Source organism: Anabas testudineus, chromosome 3 (assembly GCF_900324465.2).
Source record: "Anabas testudineus chromosome 3, fAnaTes1.2, whole genome shotgun sequence".
NCBI classification, from domain to species: Eukaryota; Metazoa; Chordata; class Actinopteri; order Anabantiformes; family Anabantidae; genus Anabas; species Anabas testudineus.
Window position 1 is genome coordinate 17860195 of NC_046612.1, and position 25621 is coordinate 17885815.

At 39.2% G+C, this 25621-nt stretch overlaps 1 protein-coding gene across 1 annotated transcript; it reads right to left on the bottom strand.

Annotated features, from left to right (window-relative positions):
• Positions 1-1748: 1748 nt before the first annotated feature.
• On the bottom strand, positions 1749-23895 carry LOC113174069 (tetraspanin-18-like). Its single transcript, XM_026377744.1, has 9 exons — positions 23783-23895; positions 15863-15924; positions 6690-6785; positions 6053-6247; positions 4703-4777; positions 4122-4220; positions 3838-4005; positions 3610-3693; positions 1749-3239 (listed from the first exon to the last, which is right to left on the bottom strand). The coding sequence occupies exons 3-9, from the start codon at positions 6750-6752 to the stop codon at positions 3192-3194; spliced, it is 732 nt and encodes a 243-aa protein (XP_026233529.1). The 5' UTR covers positions 6753-6785; positions 15863-15924; positions 23783-23895; the 3' UTR covers positions 1749-3191.
• Positions 23896-25621: the final 1726 nt, after the last annotated feature.

Genomic DNA, 25621 nt, shown 5'->3' on the forward strand with positions numbered 1-25621 from the left:
ACATACCTAACCGATTCCCTCGACCTGCTGGTGCTGAAGTAACAAACTCTAAAGGAACAAACACAACCTGTAAGGCCACAGTGTCACAGATGCAAACTAATCTTCACGATATGTAAACGTGCTGGGCTCACCTGACACCCTGGCCAGCTCAATGCTGTAGTCGGAGAACTCATGTCGTTTGCTCACAGAACAAACATGAGCCCCATAATCCTCCCCTTTGACCTGCTGGATGGTCAGAGAGATGCTGCCGGGGCTGTAGGTGATGGTGTAGCCCACAGTGCAGTTTTGGAAAGCCTTGTGTTTGATGTAGTGACACAGCAGCTCGTTGCGTGGACTCCTCCACTGTACCGACAGCTGGGAGATGTGAGTGTGGTCCTCATAGTGGTACGAACACGGCAAACTGACCTGCTGACCAGGCTGACAGAGCACTTTTACAACACTACCTGTTGACACAAGAGCTCAGGGTCATTGCTGTTTAACACATACTTTTGTTAGGACACAAAAATGAGTGAATCAGTGATGCTGGATGTGTAAAACGATTAACACTGAGAAACCTTGTGGTGTTTCATCACCATCAGAAACCTCTTTCACATGTTATTAGACCCATTGTTAGTATAAAATATTTTCTAGTAATTCTACGAAGAATATAATTGTCTCTTCTCTGGACTAAATTTTCATCACAGCTCCACTTCGTTATGTCTCATCATAAAGTTTAAGTGTGAATGCACCACTACACACAACTGCAAGACCACATGACGATACCGACTTTGATAAAAAGTCTTAACCTTCACTTCATTTTCTAAAGCACGTTTCCAGCCTCTGCCTTTTAACACTGTGATGAAACATGAACAGCAACCAGCGGCTGCCTTGAGAACAGAAACTCAATCTTAAAACTTACAGTAGGTTTTGGAAAATCGTTGACATATTTTCATCTAAATGCCAAAAACATGCTCAGTGTTTAATAATGTCAGATGATTTTTGTATTTTCGAGTCGGTGGTTTGTTGTGACTAAGAAAAGTGAATCCTGATACATTAGCTTCCTTACAAGTCTCTATTTGCTACTACACAGACAATATTTTATATAATATAATATTATATTTTATATAATATAGCAATGAATTGAGAATCATACCATCAAAAATAATAAAACATCTAGGTGGACTCTCTATTGTAAAACTTACCTTCTCCAACCAGATGTGACAGAACCAGTCCAAGGTACAGTGCAGCTGTCCCAGTCTGTTCGAGAGGTGATCTCCACATTTGGTGACAGATTGACTCAACAGATTCAAATACTTACATGAAAATTATTCGGAAAAATCAAGACTGTGGAGCACAAAGTTCAGAAATGACGCCTGCCTGCTATCACTTTTGTTTCACCAGTAATATCAGTTTACAAGCCTCCGTGATAACCAGGCATCACCAGACTGCCTGTAATATGATACAATAATCACCCAAACACAGCATGAACATACACAGACATTCACAAAGCATCACATGAAAACCACACTTCTGTTCATTTCATATTCTGGGGAGAAGGTGAGTAGTTTTTGTCCATTTCTATTCTGTTTTATTCAGATGATGCAATATCAATGCAATTAGAATCTCACCTGTGATCCGAAGACTAAAGATTTCCGTCTCCCTGGGGATCAGGCTGAAACTTGCACATGCAGTACTGGTGTATAAAATTTAAATTAATAATAATAATAATAATAAAGAATACACTGCTAAAATCACAGAAATGTGTTTAATGTTAACCACTGATACAAATCATCTGAAGGATTCAGTTTTCACACTCACAGTACAGAAAGAAGTTTTTATCTTTGTCTAATTTCCAGTGATGGAAAGAAAAAAATGACACTGAAAGAATAAAACACATCCTGCACACTGGCACGGTCCTACTGAGGATTCTTTACATGTACACAAACACACATATGTGCACGCACTCGCTCAGTCTCACTGTGTGAAAATGCATGAATTATTCCATAACAAACTTAAATACTACTTCAGTCATCTTACTTCTAATACATTACACAAAGCTCTTCATCAATGTACAAACTGTCTTTTAATAATTCTGACCCTGCATCTTGTTTAATGACTTTGGAGTTGTTTTGAAGACAATGGGCCTCATGCATGAGATTCTTTAAATGGCATAAGATAATATAAAAAAACTTATCTTAAACTTTATTAATCCCCAAAGGGAAAATTCATATTCACAAATTTTCTTGTAAATACAAATACATTATTATAGATTCTTAAAGTATTTCAAGAAGGAAGTTGAAATACTTGAAGTATTAGAAAATAATGTAATATATCCCCAGAACAATGTCATTTATTTTGTGGAATGTAAAGAAAAAAAATGTGTCACAAGTTATTGAAGTGATATTTTGAGATTTTAATATTCAGTCATGATCGGGTGATTCTGTGAATGGAACAGGACATTGAACATGTGGACAACATGTTTTATTGAAGCTAACACGCATGCCTCAGACTTTGGAAATGAGAAGTTTATGATAAAAATACAAAGATGTTTCTGCACGAGGCCCAGTGTCTTCTGATTTCTACTGTCCTAAGTTACATCATCACCTTCACATTTCCCACATTCCAGACATATAAAATAATAATAATAATAATAAAACATAAATAACATTTCATATTTTAACATTTTTACATTTAATCCTGACAGCTTTGACTCCTCTGTGGTTCACTACAATAAAATGAGTGCTGGCTGTCCATGGCTGTTTGGTGTACAACTGTGCAGACTCTCCATGATCCTGAAAATCAGTCATGGTGAAATGAAGGGTATAAACAGGCTTTAAGTCATGCAGTGCATCAGCTTTAGTGCCCGTTTACAGATTAGTCCTGGACTCAAGTGATGCCTGTGTTGAAAAGACCACCTATAATTCAGTTTGACCCTCAGTGTCTAAGCACTGGTCTTAATCCTTTTGAGTAAACACTGTGGGCAGTGCAGGACCTCAGTCTCAGGTCATGATTACTTCCTGTGTGTCTACTGTGCCCAAAGCAGTACCTCAAGAAGTACCCTGCTGCTGCTGTGAAGTACAAAATGATGTCACAAAACCAATGAGACACATGAAACAATCACTGTACAAATACTTTTCATATTTTACAGTTTCCTTTTCTTTCTGCTTGCGCCTTCTGACGGCTGACGAGGACGCTGCCCGTGCATGCTGCGCTTACTGGATGCCTCTGAACAAACACATTGCGAACACCATGGCGAAGAGCTGGAGAAAGATACACAAGAATGACAAGGTTTCAATTAGGCAGGATGATTTTGGTGATAATCTATATTATTATTTTTATTATTATTATTATCTTTGGGGCAGCAGGATGGTCTATATGGAACTGATTCAAAATAAACTACACTCTGTGTATGATCATGGCATAGGTCACCTAGTGCAACAGTGTGGCTCAATGTTGGGTTTTTAATAGTTTTTTGAAAAAAGGTCAAGCATTACTTAAAAATAATTATTTTGATGACTGTGGTGCAGGAATGCTGTTTGTGCAGTTTTCAGTTTAAGATTTAGTTTTGTTGTTGAACCACAGCTCCCTTGTTTTCATCATTAAACAAGAGTGAGAAAACACAGCACATACTTCAATTGTCAGCACCACGATGGCCAGAGCTCCTGCTGTGTAGATGTATGTTTCAAAGTAGTCCACCATCGCAGAGTAACAGCCCTGTGTGGAAAAACAAACCGCCTGGTTACGAACCTCTAACAAACATCCTCGTGTTTTTTTTCTTCTACTCTGACACGTGCACTTTTCTCAAACATGACATGACGTGCATGTGAGTCTGTTAGAAAAACTGTTTCAGCTAATGACCTTGTTGTGTCTGAAGGCCACGCTGCCGCTCACACACTGCTCCACACCGATGTCTCCAGGGTAACTGTTCCTCTGGCAACAGGCCTCAGGAACCATCTTATTGGGGCTGAGGAGCCTGAAGAGGCTCTCCTCGAAGTCCTCAGGGCCACTTACGCCACAGCAATCGAACTGTACAGAGGAACACCATGGGAGAGAACAGCAGATGGTATTTTTGTCAGACTGGAATTATTTTAAAACAGGAACAAGCAAAAAGTAGAGTGGCAACTGGAAAATCACTGCTTCACCGTGGTCATGATGGCGTTCCACGTGGAAGTAAAAACGTCTGTGTTGTTGTGACCTTGGTAGTGACGTTTCAGCTCCCTGGTGAAATACTCTCTGGTTAACTGCACAGACACAAAAACACAGTTTGTGAAATTCTCCTTGTAACCAGGAATCTTTGACCTGTCTTAGAGTAAAACATGTTTGATTGTTTTTTGGCTAATTTCACAGATTTTATGATTTTTCACACAGACAAACTTCTTCTTTGACCTTTTTTTCCTGGACAAAAGAAGTGCATAGTGGAGCAAGCAAAAGCATCAACATACATTATTATACGTTACTTTTTCATCCATTTATGTCCAAATATCAAAGTGTAACTGAGGATTGATCAAGTGCCTTATCCCACAGAGGTCGAGAGTTAAACATAATTATATAACTTATAAACGTGAAAAGTGTGCTGGAGACTTTTTTTGTGAACAGCCATATCACAGACAAGCATTGCAGAAATTTTTTACTCAGAGCTGAGTGTCTCAATATGTCATGTGTGGGATTTTGGGTGATGCACTGATTAACTAACAAGGCGAACTGATCCAGAGACAGTACTCACATGCTCCCTGAAGAGGAAAGCCAGGATGGCAGCTGCCAGCTCAGCCAGGAAGATGAAGAGGATGAGCATGAAGAACTGAGGGAAGATTAAAAAGATGTGACAGTGTTACCCAGCAAGGTTATACAGTATGCTACCCTCTACGAAGACTGTCTAAAAGCTTCCTCATCACGTTGCATACTATTTCACACACTGCGTGAGGTATATAATAGATTTTCAAGTTCACACACAGATATATGGTATGTTGAGTAAATAAAAGCTCACATTAATGTGTTGCAGTTACAGTCAACTCCTCCAGATGGCACACTTGTACCATTACCCAATGTTCAGCGGTTTAAACGGAGGAGAGAGAGCAACAGATTTTACTTTTCTTTAAATGTGTTTCACCACATTTGCAGACAGACGTGCGTTGACTCATACACTATGCATTCATAAATATTAAATAGGACCAAGGTGATAAACTGTTTTATGATAATATGTGACAACGAGATGTATGAGTGCGTGTAGATGTTTTTGATTATCATAGTTGCTTCAGAAAGTTTAAATGTGTAAAGAATGTAGTTGTAAATGCAGTTAAGTACCATATTGTACCATGTCTGCACTTACCCATAATCACAAAGTGTGAATTAATGAAATAAAAGAGCAAATCTAAATTATCTACCGAGCAAAAACCTCTTTCCTAGCGACATTTTTTCTGTATGTGTCCTGTAATATATGTAATATATGTAATACAGACTCATGGCAGACTTGTTCTGAGCAACAGCAGATTTTTAAATAAAATACATTTAGAATAGAAGTGAGCTGCTTTGATGCACTTACAATTACATTTAATCATTGTGGAGACGCTTTTATCCAAAGCAAAATACAAGTGAGCTACAAGGAAAGCAATTCGATTGGATTTGTTTTTGAAGTAACCAAGAGATGCAGAAACCAAAGTGGCTACGTGGGAAAAATGGCTGAAAATCTCTGCTGATAAACTATTTGCAACTAGAGTTTAACATATAAGCAGTCCATGCCGATCTATTGTCTGATGTTATGTAGCTGCAGATTGATATTCGAATGCTAATTGTGCACATGTTACAAGGTAAATATCAAGAAATATCTGTACAGAGATGCCAAACAAGTGGATTTTTCAACTGTCCAATGTCACAATTCTTTAAATTATTTTATACAATATGTATTTATGTTAGTGACATATTAATATTACTATTACTGAGAAAAACAGAATCAACTTTAAATCATTTAGACAGTTGTTTGATGTCAGATGATCACGGTGGGGGGGTTTAAACTGCTAAATCCTTCTCCTAAAACACATTAATGAGAGATGAATCCTGCTGACTTGAGCAGACTCACAAAGAGCAGGAGACATTTGTTCTCCCGGATGGCTCCGCAGCAGCCCAGAAAGCCCAGCAGGAACAGCATGCTGCCCATGGCCAGGATGACGTAGACCCCGGTAAACACCAGGGGGTTTGCCGCCACAATCTCCCTGAAGCCCATTGGGTCCAGCAGCACCCACACGCCAACACTCAGCAGGAAGGAGCCACCGAGCTGGGAGACAGAGGGTTAATTATTCAGTCTGAATGACAGCTGCTGTACCTCAGATGTTTACTGTGGTACAGTTACTGTAAACATGGGTTCAGATTCCCTGACCATGCTGGTGAGATTGTAAGTGGTCTAGACAAAGACTAGTTTTGGACCTTGACTGAAGCAGCCTTTGAACTCAATTTAAGCACCGGGAAAGGAGACAAGGGGAATTTTGACAGTGTTCAAAGATCAGACGAGCATGCTGTTAGGGCAGAGGATAGAGGTCTTTCTTTAGCGGGGCATTAAACCCCGCTACGCCAGCAGAGGAGTGACGTCGCACTGGGGACCTCCAAAGTTGGAATTAAAATAGCTTCATAATAACACAAACTCACAACATTTCACAACTGTTCTGTGTTGTAAAATCATCATCATGACATTAACAAAGTAAAGAATGTGTTCAACTCACAAAGATGAAGAAGTTGAAGATGAACATAAGGTACTTCATGCAGCTGAGGCAGTCACCCTCCATGGCTGAGTCTCTCAGTGAAACCTCCCCCTGCCCCTGCGCACACACACACACACACACACACACACACACACACACACACACACTGAATTGTCAATTTAATAATTATCTTCCAACACTGCTAATTTCCATATAAATCCAAAATGGATCATCAGGAAATAGGAAAAGCTTTTCTTGTTTTGATGTATGAACAAAGGTAAATTTATTATAATATCATTTCTTAATTGGAACCAAAACATGAATACTGACCAAATTTCAGTTCTCAAAAATTGACACAAACACACAAACATATTTCATTATGCAACATGCATATGTGTTAAACCTATGTACTGTATATTTAGAATCACAGAATACAGCAAAGGCTCGATCCCTTCTCTGTGTCCCATCTGTGGTTGATGTGCGAGTACACGAGGAGCAGGACAGACAAATGCACGATGATACATCGGCAGTAACAGTTTTTGTCAGTTCTGGGGACGTGACACTGACAGCCTGTCCCTGTGGGATCGTATGACACACGGAGGGACTTGGCTGGAGCTGAGGAGGACATGTTGATGTAAGTGGGGCCATCAGTGGGGGGTGTGAAAAGGACCAACTGTGCACTTATGGTCCCTGATGGTGTTTACCAGTTAAAACTAACATATAGCCACCTGTCACATCTGAGGGGACGGCGAGCAGTTTAGTTTAATAACTGCACAATTAATGAGAAGCATGACTAATCTGAGGCATTTCACTTATGTTCTCTCATTAACACTTCTAAGCGATCGCGTGTAAGGTCGTTATTTCTTAGATCCCATCAGCACCTGGTGTTACATTATCTCCCTCAACCTATTAACATTTTAACTAACATGCAAGGTCAAATAAAGACTTTCTTTACTCATTGCTCTAGCTAAGAGTGTCTGAGGATTGTGAAGGGAGGATGTTGGATGTGAATTTAATAAAGGAGACCATTTTAACAAACATAACATGAATTAAACTATTCTGTCAAAGGTAAAGTAAAGTGTAAATACATAATGTGACAGCTAAAGTTCGGGAGGTGATATCTGATAGAGTTGTCTTTCAGTTGTCAGTTCTCTGGGATTAAAATCGACAGCAAGGACTGAAAATCAACAGCTTTCCTCTGATGCTCTCATTCCACACAGTCGACACAGTGGTTAACACCAGTCATTCCTGCTTATTTACCATCTCAGCTTCAATGAGCCCTCAGCTCTGCAAATGACTATTTACTGCTATTTTGACTGCTCTGTGTGGGGCTTTTACTTTAATGAGGTAAAATGTTGGGTGCTCTGCTCTCACTGCAATTAAACACAGGTTTTGTGATTGCCACTGCACTCTGGGTAATTGCAGCTTTTTTGGGTGATGTCAGGGTTAATAAAACGAGGCTTATATGGTGCGGAATGTGTCCGTAAATGCACTCAGCATTATTAGCACATCTTTGTCAATCACTCATGTCAGCACAATTACGCAAAAATTACAATTACACAGATAGATCTGTTATTGTGAGGTGAACAAAGAGGAAAAACCCACTCAAAAAGACACTGGCCAAGAAAACAAAAACTGTAAGAAAAAAACAAACAAGAAAACATAAAAAGCTGTCAAAAACACAACAAGCTTTGTAGCAATGTCAGAGAAAACATGATTACACAGTTGCATTTATTGCAATCACCGAACTGCTGCCATAATTACAGACACAGAAAGGCAGAAACAGAGTCTTGATTAAAAAACCGACAGGGGTTGTAAATGCAGCAATGGCTGTCACAGTTACAAGCGATCATTATTCAATCAATCTTCATTTAGATACAATTATAATTACACGATTACAATTGCATTAAAAATCCACAAACAGCTGCAGAAAAAGGCAAAACTGTGAGAAGTGTAAATTCACACCAGCTGCAGTTTTAATCACAGAAGCTTCTGGATGATCCCTGTGCCGTCTTACATTACAGACAAGTGTAAAGGAAAATGTATGTAATGCAAGTGTGTGCGTTTCTTTTTTTTTTTTTTAGCTGGTCATTGAACATTTACTGATAAATTTACTGATAGCTGTTAAAACCTCTGTTATTAAAGTCTTTACAAATGACAGTGTTGACAGTGTTAAACAATGGATGAAAAATGTCCTTTAGCTCACTGATGTATATGATTTGTATGTTATTCCCCCCCCCCCCCCCATAAAAATTATATTGTTGTTTAAAATAAGTAAAATAACTGCAATTCAACAAATTTGAATTTAAGTCAATTTAAGAACACACATGCTTCCAAGTTAATGCAAATTAGTTGCATGTTATGTAGATTACTTAAGTAGTTTAACAATATTATTTACTGTCCACACATTAAGTCACAAAGACACGTGATGCATGAATGTCATTTTCATTAGAAAGGTGCTTTTAAATTTTACATCAAGTCAACAAATACAATTTTCTTTTCTAACACAACTAGACGTTGTCATGACTGTTGTACGCTGTGTAAACCTTTGCCTTAGTTTGGTTGATTTAGATTAGATAGTTGTTTGTTTCTAGTTTCATTTGAACAATCTCTTCGAACACCAGTCTTGTTTGATCTAATATTTACAATTCGGTTTGATTCAAGATTATTTATATTTATTTATACATTTATTTGATTCAGGTTTATTTACACAACAACTAATGCATGCTGGGACGTCTACTAAAATGTAGTTTGTTTTGATTTTGATCAACCTCAGTGAACTCTAAAAAATTCAATTATTTAACTTAATTTAAAGCTAAAAGACTTCAAGTCAGAACATACGTTCTGCCAAAAAAACTCTAAATTTTAAGTTGTACTAGCTTGAAAATATAAAACTTATATACATACACATTAGGTTACTATAAGAAAAACTTGCGGATTCCACAAATGTATGAATGAGAACTTACAGTGAGGCAACAGGTGTAATGATGCAACATTACTATGACCTGACTATGACTATGAGTGAATATTAATGGTAGCAGCCATCATGAGACATGACACCACTGCACTAATGGTCAAATGTGAAACAGATTTAAAACGTTTAGCAAAATACAACAATTACATGATTATGATTATTTGTTCAGTCTAGTGACAAAGCTCCAAGTTTAACTCTCACACTTACAAATAAAGCTCTAAGGGCCAATAATTCGAAAATGAAGACAACAATGCTGTGTCCGTTCCAAGTTTGTGACCCCCCTTTTGCTTTATTCTTGCTTTCTTTCATAAAATGTGTAAGATACTGCGGGGTGATGCCCTTGAGCATGGAGACCCTGAGCCAGGAGTTGGTGCAAACAACTTTTGTTTTGGCTTAGGATCCCACACTCAACAGTCACAGCTCTGATAACTAACTGTGGAACAGATTGTTCTTTGTTCACTGGGTTGAACTCTCTCATGAGTGTTGTGCTGTAAAGCTCAGTTGTTTTCTGTCTGCTTTCTAATTTCTATATATTTCATAATAAAACCTCTCCAACTATTTAATTATATATATCATATATATTCTCTTTTTTGTTTGAAACTGTTATTTATACTTAGAGAAAGGATAGGAGATGTCCCGATGAGGCACAAAAGTTGGTTTTATTGTTAGTACATTACTATTTGTATCAAATGTCCAGTACATTAATGAAAATGCTTTTTTTCCACCATTGTCTTTGAATTGTGAGTGTGTACAACACAAAAATACACAGTGGTCCTTACTGTAGGTCTCATTTAGCAGCTGTGGCTCCTTTCAAAAATAGGTCTGGGGGCAGCTGGACAATTTCACGCAGTCACACAGAGAATGGCAACAAATAATTCCCTCTCCTCTCTGCAGTCACGGAGACTCACTCAGCTTGGATTCAATAATCCTGCTTCTCCCTGCTGCTGTTTCCTGTGGGCTAACACCGGAGATCCTTCAGGTGTTGAGTGTGATCAACCCACACTGGGACTTTCTGATTATGGATCAAGTTCATACTGTATGTAGTGGTATCTTTTTAAAACTCAAACCTAATGATTAAGGAAAGGGGTAAAACAATTTTTCTTGAATAAATGTATAATTAGTGCTGTATTTTCTGTTTTCTAATCTCTTTATCTTGTGAATTTGTAGTTCAAGCAGATTAAAAAAAATGTTTAAAGCAAAGCACATACTTAAGTAAAGCAAAAGCAAAAATATACTGAATTTGAAATAGTTTTATAGCATCTCGTCTATTAGTTGTCAAAAACAATGAAAAATGTTCTTGTGTGTCCCTGAGTCTGAGGTGACATCTTCAAATGTTTTATTTTGTTCATTCAAAGCCAAAACATACCCAGAAGATAATGGGAAATCATATCTAAAAGAGTGAAAACAGCATTGTGTCGTATATTTTTCTGTCAATTGTGTAAGAATCAGTGTGGCTCTACACCTGAGTAATACTGAAGTTGTGGATGAAGCTAAATTTATGCAGTTCCCAATCCCTTTTCATTTTTTTTTATTAAGCCTCTGCAGAGTTTCAGTGGACGTGGGAACAAGTGGGGACATTTTCAAGGGAAATGATTCAGTGAGCTTTTCCTTTACATATACATATGAAGATTTTCATTTTGCTGATAGCAAGTAAGTTACTTCCACAGTGACGTCCATTGCATAAAACACCTTTATTAGCACTTATAGCACAACCACTAGCCCACAGATTTGGACATGCTGCACAGTCAGCATATTGCAGCAATGAAACAAAATCCCTGTGTGAATCCCCAGGCTTTCCACAGCCAGGCTGTGTAACTGTTTCTAGAGTGATTACCCACCAGTGACAGCATGCTCTACTCCAATAAATCACAGTGTCACAGGGGCTGGAAGGAAGTGCAGCGTATACAGAAGTGTGCTCCCTCAGTGCTGGAGAACTACTGGACCAGATTACCTTCATCCTTTATCGGAACAGCAACGAAGGGGGACAGTGGGACAACCCAGTGGATTTAATTGTTCTGCAGCTGTACATCAGTAATGAGACATGGACACAGACGGTGCTCAAGCTACTTTAGAAAAATAGTTTTAATAAATGTCAGATGTACCTGTGGTGGTGGCTTCTTACTCCCTGTGTTGAGTCTGATACTGTGAATACAGCAACTCATTTATCATCTGACATCCGTGTATTCAAATACTGCCACCATGGACTGTGATGCAGTAACTCTCTGTAAAATGCCATCTCATCGGCTCTAACACTTCCCGCATAACATCATCCATCTGTGCTGTTCAGTTTATTCCACAGACTACTGTGTGAAGTCTGGTGATATTCAATATTTTCCCTATTATCGACAAATCAAATCATATAAAAAGATGAACTGATGGCACCGTCATGCAACATGTGAGCATCCAGAGCCTGATTTAGCTTTCTCTTCTGTGCCACAGAGCGACATTGTTGTCCAAAAACCATTCAAAGCTCATCAATAGGCCACACACAATGACACGAGCTGAACACAGTGAAGCCGAGGTGACGCCCTGGGTCCCCGACCCGCAGCAGGACTGCACTGAGCCATTTGTGCTTCTAGTCTATTTGCAAGTTACTTCAGCAATTTGGAATCTTTCATTCTGCTTCAAAGGACTGAAAGAACGAAGATGAAAAATATCATTAAAATATAGGGAAGAGAGAAATCTTGAACAAAGGACGGCTCAGGGGAGTGTTTCCAAAGAGGTAATTACCGGTATTACCCCTCCCTCCTCTCTGTCCTTGCTCAAAACTACCTGTTATAAAAAACCAGTCACACGAACACTTTCTCCCTACCACCATGCCTCATAACCATAAACAGAGCCGAGCAGGGGAGACGGCAAATTATATTCTTTCACTTGCTTTGGTTTAGAAAAGGCCCTGAGATGCATATCAAATAAAAGCAGGTGGATGAAGAATACATAAAGATCGGGGGAGCCCCTGAAGGCGAAGGTGCTGTAAGCCTTTTTGAAGCATCCATATTGGCTTACTTTCCTTTTCTGAATGCTAAACAGGCGCGAAAGTATAGAAGTGGAGAAGCAGGAAGAAAAAAAAAAAAAACTCTCCTGGGGGTCACCAGCAATTTCACTTTAATTAGCCAAATCATCAACCACTTCAATGAGGAACTGAAACCAGTCTGAGGCAATTTAGTCCAATTTCTTTCCTTATTAGCTTCGATTTAGAAGATACTGCCATGGTAGCAATTTTATACACTGAGAATTGGAAACTTTAAGAGCTAACTCTAGTCAGTAGTCACATACTGTTGCTCAAGACCTTCATCCGATAGACACGTACACATTGTAAAACATTCATTATTTATAATTTCTTTATTTCTCTGCAAGGTTAAATCCAGTTCGCTTCTAGCTCACATTATGGCTTAACTGTCATCCCACCATACAACATTCACCCAAGGCAGCTTGTTTCCCTGTTATTAGAAGAATCCACCAATAAAACTACAGATTTCAGTCTGACTGTTGCAGCTTTGTTCAATTATATTCAAGGACAAAAAATTACATATTCACAACATCATCAGATATTCTTTTTTAATCAAGAGTGTTATAACAGTGGATGTAGTTCATTGCACATAAAACACGTAGCTTATAACTGAGGAACTGGTTACAACAACTTAGCAGATGCCACAGTAACCATTGTAGTTTTAAATATTATCAACATGTGCTCACACAAAAAGTGCAGCTGTATTGTTCATAAATCAAATAACTGGACAAATAAAAGGTTTGACATTGAGATGGAGCAAGATTAAAAGTCAGGGGTACAATGAAGTATTCCTCTGGTTATGTTTTGACCTAATTTCAGAAACAGGAGCAGTCAACAGTCTGACCTGTTTGAAGAGTGGAGACACGCCATCGGTTTGTGCCAACACTCCAGGGAAAGTATTGATCTTTACGCTACATTAAGGTTATTTTCACATGGGATGACATCAGCATTGAATTTCTATTGTTACATCTGCAGTAGAGTTTTGCAACCACCCGCACAGTCTTCAACGTACTGGCTCAACTTGAGCCACAGAAATGTTTAGTGACGTGGTGAACATGTCGTTCTCCATCCCATTTGTCTCTCAGTTAAACCGAGGCGAAGGTGACGTAATATTGTGTGCTGTCTATACACATGAGGATGATGTTGTACCCAAAAATAGAATTTAAAATTCAGAGAATTGAACTGAATTATTTAACATATAACTAAAATACTACTAGACTCTGTATTGGCAAATGTGTCATGTTTTAGTCAGTGCCGCCGGTACTGCTTTTCCAGCCTGTTAGTTTGGAGCCATTATAAATGTCGACACGAGGAAGCGTCACCCTCCTCTAAAAGGGAAAAGCTCTCTTTACAGGATAATGCCACTTTAATTTATTTATTTGTCCTTATTTTAATTATGAGAAATCCAAATCCACTCATGTTTAAATGTCTGTTATGCAACTTGTTTTGCTGCTTTTGTTGGTAAAAAACACAGAGCATCATCTTAAACAACTGACAGAAGTGACACATATATGAACCGTTTAAACATCTAACGAGCAACAATGGCGTTGGAAAGTAAGTCACTTTTAAATAATCTTTGAAATCAAATGAGGGCTGAGGGCTGAGCAGTCGAGCTCACCATCTGCCACAGTCGCACACGATAACACTTTCATGTTTGTGTGCAGAAGTATGTGGGCATCACCACATGTGCCTGTGTGTGTGTGTGTGTGTGTGTGTGTGCTGGATGCTTCACCAGGTGGTTCGATCTATGCAGCACACAGCGCAAACACAAATTAACCGACACCAACCAGCTTATTAAATAAACACTTGCTGGAAAGCAGATATTTTTCTATTAAAGTAGAGGGAGCACCTGAACATTGAAGACACCTGAACGTGTAAATACGTTTGGTTTAATGAGACTTTACTATACTAATGATACAAGTTTAATCTATGTATGTACAATAAATAAAGTAGCACTATTAGAGAGAACACATAATCAGGCCTGCATCGTAATACTAAATAATCTAATAATAATCACTTCCACGTGTGGAAACACATCCTTTAGCCACTGCTGCAAAGGAGACACAGCACCACATACACCGCTGCCACTAAATACTCACTACAGTGCTACATGTGGATTAATCGATAGTGGTCACCAACTCCAGACTCCAACAAAAGAACTATTCCCTCCTGTTTGTGTAATGATTTCTAAAAACCACAACTGCAAGGTCTACCAAGCTCTTCTAAAACATTAAACTACATTACTACAGTTTGTCGAACACTCTTAAAGATTTACATTCTCTGTAGAAACCAATGGTCCTGAGAGCCACAGTCAACGCAGGGTAGATACGAAATACAGATTATTACTAACCTTATTCTTTAAGATGTTGCACGAGGGTGAATTATGTAAAATATTAAGATGAGTTGAGACACATGATGTAAGTTTGTTCATGGTAACTATGTGGTTGTAATACCATCAAGTGGTTAATTGGCATCGGGTTCTGCAGGCTGGCTCGGAAAAGAGTTGCCAAATTTTAATTAGATCCATTGAGCTAAGACCAATAAACATCTCTAACTTCACAGAGCTCATAAGGCTCCGGTGTGAGGCTGGCTTTAGGAAAGAACGACTAACTGATTAAGGTCGGAGAAATGTATTGGTGACTTGTCATTTACATTAATTGTGAACATATGGTCAATTTGGAAAACAGAAAAAGCTGCATGCTACATTTCTCATAAAAACATATTTGTGTTTGCAGTTTAGTTTTATAGAAACAGGATTTTTAAGAGACAGAGTTGACTCAGAGGTATATGGTATGTAATAGTTGTTGTATTAGAGTCTGTGTAGATTTGGCTACACAGTAGAGTCACTGTTGTGGGAAAAACAGCTACAGTAGTAGAAATATTCTTTTGCATGGGTCAAAAACAGTATCAGAATGGCAATTGCAAAACATACATTATGATCTCTGTCCTCACATTCAGTTATTACACATTGGGGATTCATCCTGAGCTCAAAACCAATGTCCAGTCCCTTTACATCTTTACAACACCGTCAGAGCACTACTGATGATGTTTGTTTTATTCATCACACACTGGGAACAACCTCCATGTCAGATTAATCAACTCATGCAGAGTTCAGGGTTAACACCTGAGTTTGTAAAACAAGGAAGAAAAAAAACCCCAGAACACTGTGACTGGACTCTGGATCAAAAGAAAGCATCATACCATATGTACCTGTTTAATGGCTTCAATGTAGCTGGGTCTTTAGCCTATGACCTTGTGCTGCTCCACATCCGCTGCAGAAAAGAGAAGAAAGAAGATTAATTGTGGTTTTATGCCAACAACCAGACTGATGTAACAAAGCCGAACAAAGTAGTGGCGAATTGTGGGATAGATTTAGCTTTGAATACTGTTTTGAATCTGCATTGGCAAAAGTGGTGTACATCCACTGTGGGTTAAGTGCATTGGGAAACACTTGCCTGTACCACATAGCAAACATTATAGCAGCATGGCTGTACACCTCAACAAGCTTTTTAATGTCACTCAAAAGAAAATACATGTATTCTAAAATTATTTTTATATAATCCATTGCTCATAAAAATAAACCTAGATGAGATGTGGCAGCAGTTAGGAGGTACAGTATGGGGTGCATTGATATATTTTTCTTGAGCCATGATTTAAAAGTTTCTCAAAGCACTTCTTGAAGACAGAGACCCCAGGCTTAAAAGGTAGTGTAGCTGTTTCTATGGCAACCACCACATGTGAACAGAAATAAAATCATGATCGATGTTGTTCCTGCAATGGTACTGTACACGTACTAGGACATGGAAACATCACTTTAATAATAGTGATCTAATAGTGATTCAATGTGCTAAGAAATGCACATTTTTATTTTTCGTGCCATGATTCACTGTCCTTTGTTTTAAATAAGTGATTCAAAACCCGAGAACTATTTGTCACAACCGTCCAGACAAGCAGTAAACAGTCACGAAGAGAGATGAAGAGAGTCGAGACAAAGCAGAACAGCACGGCGAACTGGTAAGTGGCGAAGCTGAGTGAGTTAACTATTATTCAGATGATAACATCACACTGACAAGACTGCAGCAAAAGTAAAACTGGACAAAGAAATCCCACAGTACTTAGGAGCTGCTTTGTTTGTTTTTCACAGTTGGCAAAGCTTTTGTTGAATATTCAATGTGACCACTGTCCCCTATGAGCCACCATATATTGATCTGTGAGAGCTGATGATTGTTTTCGGCTCAGTCCAGGAGAGAAAACCGAAATAGATTTTGCTCAGAAACCAACTAAGAAGGCACCTCTGGGATGAAGACCATGTCTGACTTTGACTTTTCTTTTTTGACAGCGTAATATGATTAAGGGCAGTGATCCAAACTGGACTGCAATTTTCCCTTCGCTCAGACAAATCCCAGAAATTGTTTCACAAAATATTCCTCCTTCTCACTAATCACTGAAAACAGATGTGACTGCAATGGCCAGCAACAGCCCCACAACTGTCAAACCGAAATATTGCTTTGCAGCACACGTGCAAGAACAAAACACATATTAAGTAGGATTAGGTCATGAATCTCATTGTGTACAAGTATTGCTACTATAAGGTAACTAACACATTGGTACGTTGTTTGTCCACAGTTTCCAAATGAAACACTAACTTCTTTTGCCTTTATATGTTGTGTGTTTAGTCATGGTTGGAGCAACAGACAGCTATGCATATGTCTTTTTGGGCAAAGCTGAATAATGTCTTTTAAATGTGTAGCTTGAAAGCAAAGCTTAAGATGTTGCGGTTCCGTTTGGTAGTGACAAGGATGGATAGGATCAGGAATGAGTACATCAGAGGGACAGCAAACGTCAGATGTTCTGGAGTCAGAGAGCCGTGGATGCTGAGGACGGAGCTGCCAGCAGGAGGTGTAGAGGAAGACCAAAGAGAAGATTTATGGATGTAGTGAGAGAGGACATGAAGTTAATTGGTGTGAGAGAGGAACAAATCTTCCAACTCAGTAAATGAGCTGACACCAGGAAGAAGAATTTGTGGCTTTTCAATGCAGGAATTGGGAAATAATAATAATAATAATACTGTTTTTTAATACTGAGAATGTGTATTTTTGTGCTTATTAGTAGAATATTTCAGGTAAATCTCACTGTTGAGCAGGATGTTGTGTTGTATTTCTGTGTACAGCTACAGGTTGTTGCTGGCAGCTGTGCCGATGATGCAGGCCTGCCATGAGTCACGCATGTGGAGGACCCAAAATGTGTTGACAGCCGTGCTGCCCACACATGAAGAAACCCTGCTCGCTGTTTCTTACTTGTTCTTTTTCCTCAGTTACACACTGAGAAAAAAGAACAATATGCAATATATATGCAACTCTGCACCAACTGAACATTAAACTAATTTGTGATGTACAGATTAAAAGGAAATAGCGCTCTTTATGTACCCTTCACCAGTTGCTGAGTAGTGTGTGAAAGGTTACACACTACAGTAATTCTATTTTTACCGTCTCCTGACAAAGTTGTATTTTATAAATGTTATTATTTTAGGGAGATGCCTGGTTTGTTGGAAGAGAGTGGGTTTCAGACACACCCACTGACCATTGGGCACAAAGAAATTACCTACATTCTGTTTGATCCTATATAAACAACATATTATGAATGCGTCACATGAAATATATATAATATCAGTTAAGCATCTCAACTCTCTCATTTGTTTTTATAATCTCTATTTTTAACATTACTATAATTACTGTACATTAGCATTTTAGCACATCTCTAGCCACTCTTAGCCACAAAATATGTATAATGTGTCTCCTCTCTATTTTACAACACCTCTGAAACCCCAAAATGCCTTAATGATCAACAGTACTGGCTTAAAACTAGTGCTTCATGTGTAGATGTAGAGAGCAGCAACAGTGAAAGTAAGAGCGAGAGTAGAGACTGAGACTGATGCCAAGAATCAGTCTCATCTGCTGATAACAAGCAAAGCTGTGTCTGAAAACTGCAAGAGAACAAAAAACGACAACTATCATCAAACCAGAAGCTGCACCACTCAGTCAAAAGCTCGTTGTTGTTACCTGAAGAAGAGCTTTACCCCTGATAGAGGTGTGATAAAAGAGAATTATTCCCAATTGCTGCAAACAGCAGCCATCTAAGAGTGCTGAGCTGTCAGCCCATTGAGGACAAACCGAATCTTAAAAGATGAAAGTAAAATGTCAAGCAGAGAGGTAGACAGGTAATCCTCCAGAGACCCAATTACACTTAAACCCCAAGAGGTGGAAGCAGAGGCAGCAGAGAGTGAGGCGTCCACTCTCTTCAGCTGAGAACCCTGCACGGGACGGTTTATGCTTCGTCTCATCAGCCTGATACTCACTTCTATTAACTGCTGTTTACGAAGTCAAATCAATACACCAGGCGTGACCAAGAGCTACTTCTCAGACCTTAACATCGTAACCTTCTCTGCAGATTATCCAACTCTCAGACTGAATCCCAGAGCAGCTCTGGTCTGACCGGGACCACACGGGGAGATTCTTTTTACTGCAATTCCCCCGCGGTGCAAAAGAAACGCCGCCATCATTACAGCAGGAGCCATCTGGTTCGGGTTTGGGAGAATAAACTCACGCGTGTGGAGAAAAATAGCGTCTGCTAGTTTCTCTCAGTGGGCATATTCAAATTCTGAATTATTGGCTACCAAGTGCTAAGTGTGTGTACTGAACGGCTTGGTGCCAGATGCTTTTTGTGATTGAGCCATTGTGTTACTGCTGCACCTTGTATTTAATAAACCACAGTGACTGAATTACCAAAGTATGTGGCCTTGGAAGAACACACTGAAAGCAGCCTTGATGCATGCAAAGTTTATGGATGGTACCAAATTAGGGTTAGATTTTAAATAGTTTAATTTAGTTTGTTCAAACTCTCTAAACACAGGCATAATTTCTCATACCACACCATACCTCAGTCCTGCTCTTTCCAATTAGAATATGTTAAAATGTATACCAAGCTTTTTATCCCACCAGCTAAGCTTTCTATTATTTCTTCACATATTGTCTATTGTAATCCACTGTGTATACTTCAGTTCAAAAACTGCTAAATTCACACCACAAACCACGACAAGACAAAACTATAGACGCCATTAACTCTGAAGTACAAAAACCATGTGAAGTCACCACTTTGATCTCAGCTGTTGAGTTGGGTTAACAGGAAAACTAAATGGAAAATACATTGTGACTCATAATGATCACGCAACAAGCGAAACAGCCACTCGTAAAATGACACGAACGAATCAGTCACTGGTAGTCTCATGCCTATTGTGCATGCCACAGAACTGCGGCGCTTGTTACACCCTGTCTGTCTCCCCAGGCTTCCTGTCTTTCTGTCCACTGTAAATCTATCAAATACAGGTTATATTAAAAAAAAAACTATTCAATAATACAACATAATTTTTTAAAAAGGCACCAAAATCTGTTCCTGTGGCTGCAGGACTGAAGAAGATCTCTCACCCGTTCATTGCGAAGTTTATGGTAATCAAGCTTTTCCTGTCCTGTCTGTGGGTTTATGGACCAGTCATAAACAATCATTTAGCTAAACTCTCTTTTCCTCTCCAGTGCATTTCTTCCTGGTGCTTGTCCTGAGGTTTTGTGTTGGTACCCTCGCTTGTCTTTAATTTAAATACAAGTTCCAAATTCTCACAGTGAATGTTTTTTTTTATGGTTGATTAATCCAAGAAATCAGTGTGTTTTAAGCAGGACCACCGCTAAAGAGAAATGCTGACAGGAGAACCCGTGCTGGGATGGAGCACAGTTCAAGGAAGGGGTCACCGTGTGGGGGGTGGGGCAGACCATCTGCTTTTTAATTCAGTTTGCCTGAATTTAATCTTGTTAAAACTAGAAACCATTGAAAGAGCACCGGAGCATTAGCGTTATGTGTCCACTGTGTGTTTGAAAAGAATAGGTTGTGTTAACGGCTGCTAATTTAATCAGCTCATCAATGACACCGCCCTCCTCCTTCTTCCTTTCTGTCAGATTGAGCCATTACCACTCAGTCATTTACACACTTCTCATTTCCAGACAAATCCTTCATGTACTGGCAACTATTTTAACTTTTTCTAGTTTATCTTCTTTATTTTTTGTAAAATACAACCAAAATTATTTATTATTAGCATCTAAAAATCCTAAAATTCTTCAATTCATGAAATTTCAGAAAACTTCAGTTTTAAAAAGCTACACATGAAAACTGGTTTGATACTTTTGATACTTTTGCTTTATAATTTTCAATTGTCCATAAACACAACAATCCTCAACATGTTAGAGCTAAAAAAATAAATACACATAAGTAAGAGACCAAAACACTGTCTTCTTTCAGTTTTTATGTCTGAATTTAAAATTTAAGGTTTAGTTTAGTAGCTGTAGAGTTATTTGTTAGTTTATCTGTCTCATCGGTAAAACAAATCACTTCATTGTGTTTCCAACACACTTTTCTAAATAAAGTAAAAACCACCAGGTATTTCATCTGTTGAGCGCATCCTCAGACAAACTATTCCTCTCCTAGTTTACCCTTGAAACACTGTTGGCAGAGATGTAAACTGCCAGTCTTTGAGGATCACGCCCCCTGTGGCTTGTCAGTCCTTTTTTCAAGCTGCAGCCACCATGCTGCGATCCCCAAATAGACTAAGTGCCTCAGCGCTGCACGTGAAGGGAAGGGACAGATGGACCTGTGGTTCCCCTCGCTGCAAGGCCTTTCCATGTCCCCCATAGACACAACCTGAACTTTCAGGATGTGGAGGTGTTGAGAGCGATAGAAGCAGCGGCAGCAGCCGAGCCGAGAAAAAGCCAGAATCAAGAAAGAATCGCGACAAAACTCATCTTGTGGAGGAAGTGTACTCACAGCTTTATCCCACGTGGCTGCTTCATATGAAAACTGGGAGAGTGACAGCAGTTACACTTCTCCAAATCTTTGTAGCCACATAAGACACAGGATGAACAGAAAGGCTGAAACCATCAGCTGATCGAGAGAAAAATCCTGCTAGCAGCTACATGTACATTATGGGCTGCATCCAGACAAATTAACTAATGGGGCCCCGACTCTGACTCATGACAAATCACTCAGAGCTGTTCAGACACTGTGTTTCTTTCTAAATGACACAGCGCACAGCTGAACATGCCTGTTGTCGAGGGGTTTTTGACTTTAAATTTAGTTTAGTTGGAGAAGACATCACAGTCTTTTAGCATTTAGCAATTTTTTTATTAATATTATTATTTCTTAGATTTTGTGGCTTTGATAATCAGAGATTATCAAAATCACAAGATTAAAAAAAGACTCAGTTGCAGTCTTATAAAGATAATCTGAACATTATGATGCAAATGCCTTTGCAGGATGGATTTTGGGCTGTTAATGTACCTAACTTACTAATTGACATCTGACTCATAAATGAACATTTGACACTGAAGCACTGTAGACATGTAACACGTCTCTTCTTGGCACTGCTGATGTGGATCACAGAATTGTTCAGGTGCTAAATATGATCGTATTCAGAACAGTTTTTTTTTTTTTAGCATCCAGATGGTGCACGTTAATGTGCCAACTGATGTATACGAAATGCAAAGAAGACTTGACACAGAGGAGAAAGAGTCTGATAGTCTGGCAGAAGAAAAACAAAATCATGGGGTCAGTGTGTACTACACGGATTTACGAGGTGTGAAGTTTGCACCAACCACGAGCCAAATGCTGGTTTGGCTGCGCAACTGGCCACCATGCCAGACAGTGAGCTCTCATTTGGAGAGTTCGTTTATTTCTAAAAAATATAGCTGCTGAATTGTCAACAAAGGAGGAGGAAGGTTTTTCAGCTATAGATTTTATCCATAAGGGGGCACTGGACCTCTTGAAATCTTAGTTTTCATCTTCACCTGTCAGTCATCTGCCAAGTTCTTATCACACTGTGTTGTGTCAACGCAAACCGAACCCTAAACCCAAAACTACAGGGTACATCCAAGTGGTCTATACAGCTAACATCAGTATTGATATTTGCTTAGAGCTGAAACTGTTGGGAGTCACTGAACTAAGTTTGGTTTGATTTCAGAAGACTGACAGTGTTTTAACTGATGAAGTGACCACTGCTGAGGAGTCTGATTACGGTAAGAGCTGATAAATATTGACTGTACTTCAGTTTGTCCTGTTGCAGGATCCAAACACCACACCTTTGTCTTTCTCCTCCTCTTCCCCATTAAAATCAAGACACATCACATCACAAGGGTGTGACTGACGATCAGTCAGTGGTGGGGTTTCTTTGGCTGGTTCCACATTGGAGCCCTCTTTTCATACTCGACAAGTTCACTGTGAAATACTGGAAAAATTATAACTAGTGTGAGAAAGAGGGTGGAAAAGATCGTAAGTGGGGGAAATTCAAAGACTGTGCAGATTCTGAGAGTGTGAAATATGTGCACATCATGCTGGTCTTGATCGACGCGCAGGAAACGCAGCACTGGTCTCTTCAATCAGTTACCTGCAGGTGGTTGTACACGGCTTCTTCACTTTTATTATCACAGTGATGCTGCAGTGAAATCACAGGGTGGATAAGGGGATGTTTTTATGGGATGTTCGAGTTGATTATTACAGGAAAATGTGTAGCTGTTTAAAGTAAGTGAGAGAGAAGAACAAAACTGAGGAGAGGAGAAGAGAAAAGACTTTTCTCACTCTTTTCTGAAACTCTATGGACAAAACTATTGAGAAACTAATGGCCACGTTCAGTGATAAAGAAAATAATCACTACTTTCAGTCCCAATACTGAGTGAGATGGTTTAACCTACAGATGTTATTTATTACATTTTTGCAGATGATGCTGATTTAAAAAAAAACCACTGCCTCTCTAAAGGTTTTGAATTGAAGTGTACTCAACTCGTGATGATGTGATGCTTGTCTCATTATTTCTAGTTGCGAAGTTTTAAAGATGTTGACAAATCTCAGCACTGTTTTTATGTAAAATTTACCATTTAAACGTCCACAAATTCAGCGCAAGCATCATTTTCGCACAGCTCAGGAAGAATCTGTGCGTGTTTAACATCTTGTGTCGGCTCCAACCTGAAGTCCTTCACTGGTGAACCAGCAGACGAAGTTATTGCGGAGCTGCTGCAAAAAGAAATCGCTGTAACTTACCGCAGACAGTCGAGCCTCTTTGTCCAAGTATCTCTATTTTCCGATGTGGACGTGAAGTCTTCTAATAAATCCAACAAACTCTTTGCATCAGCATCAACACAGACTTGTGTTCCCTCCTCGACGTGCACGGCTGCAGACGTCAGGCTCCTTTATGAAGCAGCATCAAGCTGCACAGTGAATGATGCACACTGCTTCCGCTCGCCACTTCACAATAAAAGCACCACAGGCAGGGGGGGTTGTGACCTGCTTTCCAAGTGGGAATTCAAGTTCTGGCTTTTACTACCCTGCGCTGTGAATGTTTACATGTTATGTTCAATAAAAACATGAAAAACATATAAGGTTTGTGTCCTATTATTTTCAGCAGACTGTGTTTTTGTATTGTTGTGAGTTAGATGAAGATCGGAGCACATTTTATGACAAATTCATGCAAAAATCCCCATAATCCCAAAGGGTTCACATACTTTTTCTTTCTACTGTATGGTTAGTTTATACATGTCCACAACAACAGCAGAACAGAGGTCCGAAAACTGTAGTTTTAAACCGAAGAGATCATGATTTAAAAGCTAAAAGTTCAACTTGTGGCTTTGATTATCAGAGATAATCAAAAACACAAGATTAAAGACTCAGTTGCAGTCTTATAAAGATAATCTAAACATTATAATACAGCAAACACAAACGACTTCACAGTGAGGAGGGATTTTGGGCTGTGACTTTACCTAACTTACTAATTGACATCTGACTCATGAATGAACACTGAAGCACTGTAGACATGTAACGCGTCTGAAGCCCCCTCCTCATCTCTGCTCGAGTCAATAGGCTTGAGACTTCGTTCACCACTGAGCGTAACAGGCGAATCTCTGACTCAACCTCTGTTAGTTGAGTTGAGAGTTCAACCATCTGTTATGGTTGGTTCATCTACTGTTTTCCAAACTTCACTTCAGGGCCAAACAACAAAGGACTGTTAGATGTTTAGTGGGATATAAAAGATGAAAAAACACAGCTGTGTAAACAAGTAGTTATATTTGAGACCTTTTCATGAAACACTGCATATTACAGTTTAATCTAAAATGCTTGGGGGGGAAATGCCTCTCTGGTTGAACTGCTAACAACCATGAGTATCAGGATAATCAGAAATCCTACAACTACAAAGTAAAATCTCCAGAATTCATGCACAGTTTGCCCTTCTCATCTCCTGAATGAATTTGTACTCTGCTCAGAAAACTATGCTAATCTGCAGGAGGGTGGGAGTCCGTCACTCACACAGAGCAGGAAACAACTGAAGAATCTAAAATGAGGGCAGGGATAAAAAGGATGACACATTGAGTCCTCTCTCCACTCGTGCAGCTCTGTGTTTTCACATTGATTGACTGCTACACATGCAGTTGATGAGCCCAGAGCAGCCACGGCTCTGGGCAAGGTGACCTGCTCCTACAGTACTTGATCATTAGATGCTTTCATCAAGCTGCTCCAGCTCAGTTTATTTAGATATTTTTTGGATGTAGCACATCCACGTATCATTTTCTGAGACAATGACAGCATTCACAAAACAACGAGGTTCATCACTGACCCGCGCCTCGTCTTGTGTATATTAAATATAGAGAAACGCATTTTTCATGTTCATATTTTCATAAAAGCCTGTGATGAGAATTGGAGCCACAACAGTGATGTGTGCCTCCCTTTTTCTCTCTTTGCTTCCACAGTGAGTATAACAGGTTCTTAAAAATACATTATATCTTAACACTTGACTTTTGGTGTGAAAGGGTTTGAGAGTACAGCCCACGCAGTTGAGTTTCACGCTGGAGAAGCATCGTCATTCTCATGCTGCTGAACTGTGAACAG